Raw genomic sequence first — 11,771 nt, 5'->3', positions numbered from 1 at the left:
GATCTCTGCTGAAAGAAATCGTCTCCTAGAGGTGAATCGCCGGCTCCGAATGCGTGGTATTGTTGTGGCCTGTGTTGATGTGTTTTGTAGTAATCACATTTCTGATATTGTACAAGTGTGCTCTTCTTAGAGGGTGATTGGCTCAGGCAGCAGTTAAACCACCTATATGCTAACAAGCCTGGCTGCCAGGTTCCTAAGGGGTCCTGGCTGGGAAAAATTAAAACCAAACCTTAGACCCCTGTCAGACTGGGAGGAAAATCATATTTTTGAACTAGTCTACAGTGTGGACAGGAAATGACCCCTTCCCAAACTGCTTCTTTAAAAACAAGCAGTGGTGCCTGAAGCTATCCAGTCTCTCTCCCTCTCTCTCTGGAGCTTGTGCTCTCTCCCTCTCTCTCTCTCTCTCTCTCACTCTCTCTCATGCTCTCTCCCTCTCCCGCTCCCTCTCCCCCCCCTCTTGCTATAGAGGGCTCCAACAGCAGTTCCCAGCCAGTGTGTTCGCTCTGTGTGCGTGTGTGTGCGTGTGTGTGCGCGCATGCTGCTACTTTGTACTGTGAGGAACACACAGCCCATGTGCTCTGTATGGATGTTGATGATACTCTGTGTAGCTTGATTCTCTGCAAGCAGGCAAGATGTCCAGCACACCACATGACCCTTTCTATTCTTCTCCTTTTGGCCCATTTTATAGGAGACATACACCATACATGGTGCAACCAGAGTACCGAATATATGAAATGAACAAGAGGCTGCAGTCTCGTACAGAGGTAAGTCCCTCAACCTTGTTTTACTGTGCATGGACTGTGCTAGGTTTCAGGCTGAATTCCATCTGAAGCGTCCCATTAGACAGTACAATATATAGAGGAATAAACACCCTAATTAATTTAGTAGTTTAATTGGGTAATCCCTCATTATATTTCCACGCAGAGCAACTCTTTGAGTAGATACCAGCTGAAATCTTGAAATTACAGTACAGCACTTCAGGGTTGATTATGATGCCAATCTGAGGGAAATTTCCTTTCCTTTAGTGTGTTGTTTGCTCAGTATCTGTCCTGATGGCATTTGCAGCTATAATATTATAAGGTATTGCTTGATCATTTGCACTAAATGAATCCAGAAATATTCCTCCTTTAGAAGGAGCTGAACCATGACCTGTATTTGTTTTTCAGAGTCATTAAAATTAAATATGAATGATAGGAGCAAACAGAAGCAGAGTTTTTAAAACTTATTCCAGAGCTGCGCTTAAAGAACACATGTTCATAACGAATACATACAGAAATATGTGCATGTGTTTAGAAAACACTTGCATTTATAGCAAGAGAAAGGATTAGTCCATGACTTTGTTATGTAGCTGTCAGAGTACCTTGTAATGTAAACTCCATCCACTGTTTGAGGTGCTTTGTATAATATGTTACTGGTTTATACATATCAGATTCTGCATGGAGATCAGCCACCTCAAAAAATGAAGAGTAAAAATACTTTTAGTACTTTTTAATTAAAATTCAATTCTGCCTCCTGCAATTGAAATGAAGCAACACTTTTGAGGCTATTGGAGTGAAAAGTGTGCAGACTGAATCAGGCTGTAGCTGTACCCATGTGTTTGTTTGTGCAGCCCACATGTTTGGTGCTGCAGTTTTTCCAAAGTAGTTTACTGTGGATGCCCTGAAAACACTTAACAAAGTATAAATCTGGTAGAATGAATGGCCTTCTCTAGAGTGCAACTGTCCAGTGAATTTGTCAAGAGATATAGTAAAGGATTTTGGAGGAATTTAAGGTGGATCTGTTTGTTGTATCATAATTCTTTAAGGGGACATGAGGTTATCATAAAATAAAACACACATGCCTGAATTGTCAGCTAAGCCATAGAGAATTCATGACGTTTAATGTATATGATACAGCTAACAAGATGTGACCTGCTTTCTGATTGGTTAACAGCCAGAAAGTGACTGCTTTTCTAGCAGTTATCACTGCTATTTTTTAAACATATTAATTCTTTATTAATGTTATATATAGTTGATGATATACATAATCTCAAAGAAACTCATTGGTCCTATAGTTGTGTTAAACTGTTCTTAGTTTTGCCTCAGGTCGTTAGCTACTGGCAATCACTTATATTTAGATTTGGAAGGTATTGTGTTTTTGTTACTCCTTATTTGTCAGATAGTTACAACTCTGCTTTACATTCCTATACAAATTAATGCAACAATTTGTAGCATCTTACATGTGGACAAGAAAGAAAATGTTTCATCAAATGATTACTTTGGCACTATTATGCAGAAGTAATTTTGAAAAGCTATCGTTGTTACTGTGTGTAATTCAACCATCAGTGATATTTTTAATTTTTTTAAGCACAACTTCTTGATTAGACAAACTGGACTCTAAAAATCTTCCACTACAAAAACTTTTGGAAGTACTTGTAGAAAGCCTTTCCCATATCCTGCTGCTGTTATGCTCTGAACTAGTCTTTTAGGCTCTAATGCATTTCATTACATTTTTTGTCCCAGTCACTTGTGGGATGGGCTGATCTAAGCAGACTGAACTATCTTTGCTGGTACTGGGATAGATGCTAGTGGGATATGACAGAGAGCGTGGAGACTGATGATAACATACTTTTTAAACTTTTCCTTTTCTCAGAGTAAAAATACTCTTGCTTTGTGATCATTTGGAATTAAGAATCTCGTCTTCTGAATCCAAGATTATACATTATTCTTCATTGAGATAAATATTCTCTAGATAGCCCTATAACACCATCCTTTTTAATTAAAAAAATAACTTCATGGACACTTTTGTCATTTATAGTGACTAGATGTGGAAAGGTTGTAAAAAAAATCTTTCCTCATTTTTGCTTGCTTGCAGATTAGGAAGGGAACTTCCACATTAGTTTTGGATGCTTTTAAGCAGTACTAGAATTAATTAGGGCCAACCTTGAATTTCTTGGATCCTGTCTAGTGGAAGAAAAATGTGCTTGAGCTTGTGCTATAGTTCCATGATATAAACATGTCTTTTCATGCAGTCTTTGGGTAAAGTAGGTAGTGGTCTCTGAAGGAGACTGCTTGCTCACTGCGCTCTGTATGTGAGAGGCAGCACAACTAACGCTATTAAAGGGGAAAGAGTTACAAAGAAACTCCTAAGAGTGGAATAGAGGGAAGGGACTTACTTTGGACAGAGCCAGTGGAAAGTGTGGCTGTTGTAAGGGTGAGAACCACATCCTCTCCCTGCAAAGCCCCACATTTATTTAAACATCCATTGATAATTATTTGGGATGATTTATGCTGGCTTATAAAAATAACATTATTAATGAATCCTTTAGAGTCAAGCTTTGTGCCTCCTCCCATGGTTGTCGGAAGTCCAAAATTAGAGGAGTTCAGCATACGAGGACCCTGTGCAGGTTATGTACATGCTCTTTCATTCTGTGTGCTGCAGAGTTCAGTGTTATGGATGCTCCCAAAACATCACAACTTTTCAAGGTTTGTGGGAAGAGGTTTGCGTGCCACCAGATTTGAAGTTATGCAGATCCCCAGCCATTGCTGCTTCTATTTCCCCTACCCCAATGGCAGCGTCAACCACATCCTTAAGAATGAAGCAGTGCCTGTAGAGTGGTATGGCAGCAGTTCTTTAGCCCATGGTCAGTCCTTATATAGACACTTCATCAAGCCTGAGTTACTCTGGCATGGCATAGGGGTGATAATTAGTCCCTAATGAAGCCTGGATCACTGTAGCTCAGTATGCTGAGGTCACTTGACCCAGTGCTATAAGGAATGATGACTTAGATGCAGTGTGCATATTGCTGTTTTTTCTAAAGCATCTGGTTTTCTATATGAAAAAAATGGTAGCCCTGCTGTGGAAGAACTGTTCAGACTAAACCTTCCTAGTGCGGTGCATGCTTCTCTGTTCCAAACTTCCTCTCTCAGCTTTCAGGGCTTCTTCGACAGGCCTTACAGCTGCCCTTTAAATCTGAGGTCAGTCCTAAGCAAAGAGGGGTTCACTATCAGAGGAGTGATGGTGTCTCCTTATGGCTCCAGGATAGCAGTTCCAGCCCCACTCCAGACTTGTGTTCAGTGCTGCCCCAGTCATCTCAGCTGTAAATGAGAATATCTGGTTGGGCTGGGGAGTTAAAGGCAGTAGGATGTGATGCTGTCGCCTCATGCACTCGTTGGCTACAGAAACTGGTGTGCCTTACCTAGACTACCAGTCCGGCCTGGTAGGCTTGAAAGGAGGTTTGAGAACTCCAGTCAACTCCAGACTTAGATCTAAGACTTAGCTCTCAAAACCAGTACCTGACTCAACATGACTGGAGTTCTTAAAGCTCAGCAAATCTCCGCTACCTCAGGGTTCCTACTACCAAATGTGTTTTTTCTTATGTTAGAGATTTCAGGTTCTTAACAAGCCTATAGCAACACCTTTCCACCTCATTAAGATAGGTTGGAAAAAGTAAAATCCCCCAGAAGTTGGACGTTGTGGTAGTTTCCCTTTAGAACTGTAAATTAGTACACCAAAATTCTTCATTCTACTTGAGGAGTCAAATGTGCTTTGAAAACATATTGTCAATCCTGCTTATTGACAATATATTTTCTTACAAATGCAAGAAATTACACAGCAAGAAATATATTCTCTTATAAATGTTTATTTATCACTGGCAGAAATATAAAGCCCATTTAATTTTTATCCTCGTTAACTGACATTCCTGTTTGATCAAAATGCAGCTCTCTCTAAGCTATGAATGTGTGGTCATTGGATTTCTTACCTGTTTGTGCAAGCTCTGTTTATCTAAATGTTTTTGATGCCTGTGTTAGTTTAGTATACTTAGTTTAGAAAATAATTGTTGTGGCAAAGTGAACAGGCTCTCATGTTCTATGTAGCAAATATACAAAATAAGTAATTTGATTTATATTTTATATCTTCCTCCTCCATGAAATGCCAATGTAAAAAAAACAGCTTCCCTCCTCCTTTGATGCTGCAGTTCCTGTTTCATTATAAAGTTTTATAACTTGAAAATGTTTAAAATAAAACAAAATGAAAGGTAAATAAGTCTAAGCTTTAACGATTCTCCATTCTCTACAACTTGCCGTGGGCAGATGACTTATATTTGCTGACAGTTTAAAGTCCAATCAATTGCTTTATTGTGAATATTCAGAGAACTATACCAAGGACTTGGCTTGTTTCTGTACTCCTTTGTATTTCTGGAAATGTTGTGTATTTTAGAAGATTGAATTCACCCAGCACTATATATTTGTCTCTACTGTGAGAGGTGATATTTTCCATGAACATTATGTTCTGTGTGCAAAATGCAACTTCTTACCTGCCTCAGCAAGTGATGCTATAAAGGTGACTGGAGAAGTTATTTTGAGTAGTGAGCTGTTCTTTGTAAAACCAGTGCAATCAAATCGTATTACCTTTCTTTAAACTGGCTGGTAGAGTTCACAATTTGGAAATTTCACAGTGAAAAATGTCATTAAAAGAAAATAAATTGTGATTTTCTTTTTAGTTGCTTAATTATTTAGTTAGAGCAGACATTCAGATGAAACCAAACATTTAAAAAACCACAAAGCAAAGAAAAACAAAAACAACTCCCATCCACCGTAGTTGTGGCTTACTTCCTTACATTGTTATATTATGAAATCATCTTTTCTACCTCCTCCTGATAAATATTTTAATATATTAGTCATGAAATTGTGACATCACAGTTGTTGACATAGCAACTTCATATCACAAACAAGTCTTTGATATTATGTATATAAGTCCAAATTCAGCTGAATTTATAGGTTGGGGGGGAAGGGAGACAAAAGTTTTGAGACAACCATTCTTAAGAGAAGAAATGTTCTTGTTACCCTGAAATATCTTAATAACTAGGAATTATAGGAACAGAACAAAAGTATTTTAAAAGGCCTTTCTTCAAACATGTTTAACTGAAACTAAAAGGTCACTTAAAAACAAACCCTTCAAGACTCTTTAGATACATAGAATTTAAAATGGAATTTGAAGGTCTTTGTAATGACTGTAGTTTCCCATTCCAGTTTTATCTTTCCCTTTTTATAAATTTCTGTTGAGGCTGTTTTCAATTAAAATTGCTACAAACTAACAATTCATATGAGTCTAGAAAAAAAAATCAGTCCCTTTCCACACAGATTCTTAACTTACAGTCAGTGATGGCTTGCTGCTTTTTTTCTCCTTGATTTAAAATATAGAATGTAAACTATACACTTGGCGAGCCCAGAGTTTCTTGTTTGGTGGGAAAAAAAACCATCAATGTGACTTGTAAGGAGAGGAACGCAACTCGCTTTTTTTTCAGCAAAAAAAAAAGCCACTTAAAATTTTCATAACTCATTTTTTTCTCCATTGTGGATATAGACATGATTCACAGTGCAGATCTGATCTGAAAAGAAAAATAACAGTTATTTTCATTGGAAGGAAAAAAACAGATCATATTAAAGGACCCAGTCCTGCACTCTTAATTCAGTGGGAATTTTGTCTGAATGAGGACTGCTAGATCAGACCACAAAGTATTTCATTTGACTTCGAATGTATGTACTACTTTGGCTTCCATTGTTTACGCTGTAAAAAAAAAAAGGTCAAGGGTAGATTTCTGAAGTCACAGAAACCATTTTTGTAGACTCTTTGCTTTGCATGATATTTCTTTTCTCTGTTTTTTGCCAGAAGTTGCCCATTCTATACACTAAATCTTCCACATACTCTGATTTGCCAACACAGCACTTTTTGGGGTGCTATGTTGGGTATATTGGCAAAAGTGCACAGTGCTTTACTGCTTGGGTGAAGATCAAGTCCTCATTCTTTAGGATAGATTCTAGGCCACCTGAAACTGGGAAGTGATGACCTGGGTGGGAGGAAACCTGCCCAGGAATACGTGGTGATGGGTCCCCACCAGTCCAAAGAAAACATTCTGAAGCAGGTACTGCTACCATTTCAGAGAGGGGCAAGACCAGGATTCAGAGGTAGGGCCATCTGGACTTCATCTTTACCAGCTCCCAACTACCTGCTCAGTGTCTGATTTGTTTTAAAAGTTTATTGAAAAATAAATCCTACTTAAGCCTTCTCTTCGGGTATGGGTGCTCCTAGAGTTTCTTTCTTTAGAACCTCAGCAGCAAGCACCCTGGTGTCCGGTTGTATATAAATGTATAATCTCATCAGGACTGAGACACCAGATGAAATGGAGTATTTATGGAGACCACAAGCCTTTAAGGAACCTGAAGTACAGCCAGGAATAGAGAGATAGTATAAGATTCTTTAGTAAACTTTGAAGTTCCATAAAAATGAAGCCTCTTTGTACTGCCAGGTCCTAGGGCTCATCACACTGGGGCCATTCCTGCAGCTGCTGCCCAGTATGAGGCAAATGTTACCTCTGCATCATTCTCCACTGTGCATACTAATTTACAAATCACACTCTATATCTGAGTCCTCTACCCGGCCAGATTTTATTATTCACCAACAAACATGTGGTGTTCCTACCCAATGCAAAGTAAAATAGGGCTTTATTAATAATTTGGGAAATGTGAACTTCAGATTACATTTTTCTCTCAGTTTGGCATGTGACATCTTTCTATCCTAAACTCATTATTCATATCCCTCTATATCCAGGGGGGATTTAATGAGCCTCACCTGATTTAATGACACCACCTCCTTACATAGGTTTCTAAGCTGCTAACATGATGGGCCAACACATACACTCTACTGGCTTGTTACTCAGAACAAATACCTACCCCCCTGCATACAAAGTTTCCAGATACCTGTCTGTCCTGCCATTGTAAGCTACAAAGGCAGCTTGCCAATGTAGTAAAAGGAAGGAGGGAGTTGCCTTCATTATGCATCTACTCTTGTGATCTAAACATTATACCTGCATGAAACTATAGTGATAAAAGTTAGTTAAATCACCCTACCTTTAACTCTGAATGCAATGGAGAGCAAATGTGGGAGCAGTTTTATTACAGTTGCATTGCTGTAGAATCATGTGCATATACCCATTGCATCTTATTAGTTTATATTAGCATCCCCGATATCAATACAGTTGTTACATTTGTCTATGCCCATAGACCCAAACAAGAACTACTTCATATCTGTTTTGGCTAGATCAGGGGTTGGCAGTGTTTTTGGCCTGAGGGCCAAAATCAGCCCAGCCTCCACCCATGCCTCAACTTGGCATGCCAGAGATGGGAAAGCCACAAGGGGCTCGATCCTCATTGCTGTTGGTGGTTGCATGCATGCATGTTTCTGTGTGTACAGTGGGGGAGGGGACAGGGTTGTGCTGCCCTAGCCCCTTCTCCACCATGTGCTGTGAGCCACATGTGCACCCACTGCTGTTACAGAGCCGGTGCTGGGGCTCTAGAGCCAAGTGCAGCTGTTTGCAGCTTCTCAGCTGCCTGCTGCAGCTGGCTTAGGCTCTGGGAAGCTGTAGCAGGTAGCTGGGAGGCTGCACAAACAGCTGTGCCTGGTTCTGCAGCTCTGGTACCAGCTCTGTGGCATATGTGCATGTGCCTCCAGGTGGACAGTGGGAGAGGAGCCAGGGTTGCACTTCCCCGCTATGTGCCCAGAGGTGCATGCATAGCTGCTGCAGCCACAGAACTGTTGCCAGGGCTGTAGAGCCCCATGCAGCTGTTTGCAGCCTCCTGGCTGCAGCCAGCCCAGGCTCTGAGCACCTGCTTCCAGAAGCTACCCAGAGTCTGGGTCAGCTGTGGAATGCCGAGGAAAATGGCCTTGTGTGCCATGCTTAGGGAAAATGCTGGGGGTTGATGATCCCTGAGCTAGATGATGTGCATTTCATATTCTTGTTTTCCTTCTGCTCCCTCGTTTTTTAAAAATCTCTTACTATAGTTTTGAAATGCAGCCACCACCAGATATAGTATTTATCCTAGAGGAGGGCAAAATACAGCCCATGAGTCAGATGTGGCCTACAAGGCCATTTTATCTGGCCTGTGGGGCCCCTAAATTTTTTTTTAAAATTAATATTTATCTTGAATATTTATCTGCCTCTGACTGCCTGTCAAAGATGACAGGAGCCAGTGGCAGCAGGACCCAGGAAAAACCAAGTGGCAGGACCCAGTGGCAGCAGCAGCAAGGCCCGCCAGCCCCGCCCCACCCCTGCCCCCAGCTAGAAGCTTCTACCTTAGCAGATCCTTCTGTCTTGAGAGCCTGAGGTTGTTCCTGCCTCCCTCTACCTGAGAAGAAAATTCAGGTAAGAATGGGTAGAGTGGGGAGGAGCATCACCAGCACAGCAAGAGCCAGCCGGGCCCAGCTCGCACCATGTGGTTCCCAGCTGGCAACTGCATGGTGCTTCTGCTGCATTGTGCAGTCCTGCCCCTGCAGACTGAACCATGTGGTGCCAGAGCTGCGGGTGAGAAGCATCAGGCTGTTGGGGAACAGTGGCAGCCAGTGGGGAAGGAAGGAAAGTGACAGGGGAAAGGCAGTGGGGGCAGGCATGGTGGGGGAGTGGCAGTGGGTAGGAGCACAGGGCCCCAGGGGTCAGGGACAGCTGGGAACCATGGGGCTGGGCTGTCTCCTGCTATGTTCTGCAGTTCTGGGATTGCAGCAAGGAACAGTGCACTACTGGGAGGTGCCCAGCCATGCCACACTGTGCTGTTTGGCTTCCAGCTGCAATACCAGGAGCACAGAATGCAGCAGGAGCCAGCTGGGTTCCCTTACATCCCAGCTTTCTTCTGTTGCCTCCTTTACTGTGTCGTTCCTACAGCTCCCGCACTCAGAGGGGGAGGTCCCACACTGGAGCCAGCTGCCTTCCCCTTCCCCTTCCCCTTCCCCTGCTGGTAGCTGCCTGGATTTCACTGGAGTGGAGGGAACCCCATCCTCTACTTCCCTGCAGAGTCCAGCACATGGCTTCCCCTGTGGGAGTGTGAGAGCTGCAGGCCCATGGAGTGGAGCCCGTGTGATACAGGCGGCTCGGAAGGCTGTGCTCCTCACAGCTGATCCCCGCCGGTCACCAGTGCCTGGCTAGGGCATGAGCTCCCTGAGCCCTCCCACCTGTTGCTGCTGCCTCCAGCAGCAGGGGCTGGGCACCATGTGGGGAAGCTTGGAGGGTGTCCCTGCACCCCAGAAACCTCACATACCCATACCCAGCCCCCACAACCCGCATTGACATATACACACACCCCAACATACCCTATGCCCCCCCAAACACCCCCATACACACACACACACACACACACTAGATAAAAGAGTGAGACTTTATTTTTGAGTTATTATGCAATCCCTTCTATATACAGTACACCAACAGAAATAATGACAAATATTTTTTGTAATAAAATTAAAATATGTTATATTAGGTGTTTGACTTCTAGTGTATGCTTTGTTTTTTGCTGGTTCTAAGATGGCAGCCCCCCCTCGCAAAAAGAGTATTTCTGGGGGACAAGGGAAGGACTTCTGGTGGCAAAGGTCAGAGGTTACAGGTTTGGACTTCCGGCCCCAAGATGGCAACTAGGGGCGAGGCAACTGTCAAGGGGCAGGGCTACCCATGCAGCCCTCGACAGCTCACCAAAACTTGTTAAGCAGCCCTCCATCTGAAATAATTGCCCACCCCTGATCTATCCTTATCCCAGCCATTATACAAATGCTAGCTACAGTAGCCTTCATGCCAGATAGGGGATTTTATATGCATGATGAACTTACCCGTTGCTTCCTAAGGATAAGGGGATATGTGTGTTCTACTGGACATAATCAGAATTCTTTTTTTAGAACAGACTCAAGGATGAAATTTGACTTGCAGATCCCATCTTTTCATTATTTTTTTTAAAGATTTAAAGTAATTGGTAATATTCACAGATGAAATGCCATATTACACAACTGGGGATCTTTTATTTGGTTAAAACTTTAATCTGATATTGTTTTTACTTTTAGCAACTGGCTTTTTCTAACTAATTTTCTACCAAGGTTATTTTCTATTAAAAAAAAAATCTTTGGCAAAACCTTTGATTAAAACAGTGAGAAGGCTGTCATTTATTAGACCGTATGTTTACCCTGTTTAATGGACACAATGGCCGTGTCCGTACGTGTGCAGCTGTGCAGTATGTGGCACTGCAGACACGGATATTCAGGGTAAAAAAACCGCATGCACAAAAAGCAGAGTGGTGCACATGGGGACAGTGCACACTACTCAAAACTGGAGCTGGGCTGGCCAGACCCAGGCTTCAGCTGCTAGCCAGGCTCTGAGCAGCAGGATCATCACTGCTGCAGCCCCAGGAGGTCCCCAGGACCCCATGTAAGGCTGTTGGGGCCAGCCTCCCCTACCCAAGCTTAGATAACTTGCCACCTGTCAGAGGGCACTTGGCACAAGCATTTCCTTGGGAACCATATTTCCTTGGGAATTCAATATTTTTTTCTTTATAGAGATATGAGTCAAAAGAAGTGTTGGGAAATCCAAAAGTAAAAAACTATGACATTTTATGTTCCTAACTCAGGGTATACCATTTCTTACTTTATTTCTTTGGAGGATAGCTAACAACATCAACATTCCATACCCTATTTCTTTGTGACACAGGACCTTTCAGATTATGTGAAATAGGGCAGAACAGATTCTACCTTTGCTTCACAACCTGTATAGTATTTTATGCTTGAACTCAGTGGTTGTGTTTACACATGCACTTTACTGTGGAATAGATTAATTAGCTACAGAGTAAAGTGTCACCATCTATATACGTGATGGTATTAGGCCGTGGTAAACTAACTTGTGTGGACATAAGATTGTATTGTTGTGGACAGTACTATTTTATGCCGGGGTAATTTACTGTGATTAAACACACATGTAGATGCTGACT

General features: G+C 42.1%; 1 protein-coding gene across 11 annotated transcripts in view; it reads left to right on the top strand.

The window, feature by feature from the left end:
- The first annotated feature begins 288 nt into the window (after positions 1-288).
- The window catches only part of LDB2 (LIM domain binding 2), a 337,694-nt gene continuing 326,211 nt past the window's right edge, over positions 289-11,771 (top strand). For 2 of the 11 annotated variants that reach the window (XM_019552900.1, XM_019552897.1), the window contains exon 1: positions 297-764. In XM_019552900.1, coding sequence (XP_019408445.1) covers positions 633-764 — 132 coding nt within the window. In that variant the 5' untranslated portion in view covers positions 297-632. Of the gene's footprint in view, positions 765-11,771 lie in introns of all 11 variants that reach the window. The other 9 variants (XM_019552902.1, XM_019552903.1, XM_019552899.1 and 6 more) reach the window with 8 other exon arrangements.

Source organism: Crocodylus porosus, unplaced genomic scaffold (assembly GCF_001723895.1).
Source record: "Crocodylus porosus isolate Cpor-Errol unplaced genomic scaffold, CroPor_comp1, whole genome shotgun sequence".
Classification (NCBI taxonomy): domain Eukaryota; kingdom Metazoa; phylum Chordata; order Crocodylia; family Crocodylidae; genus Crocodylus; species Crocodylus porosus.
Note: the sequence above shows the minus strand (reverse complement) of the source record. Positions and strands in the feature narration are given on the sequence as shown.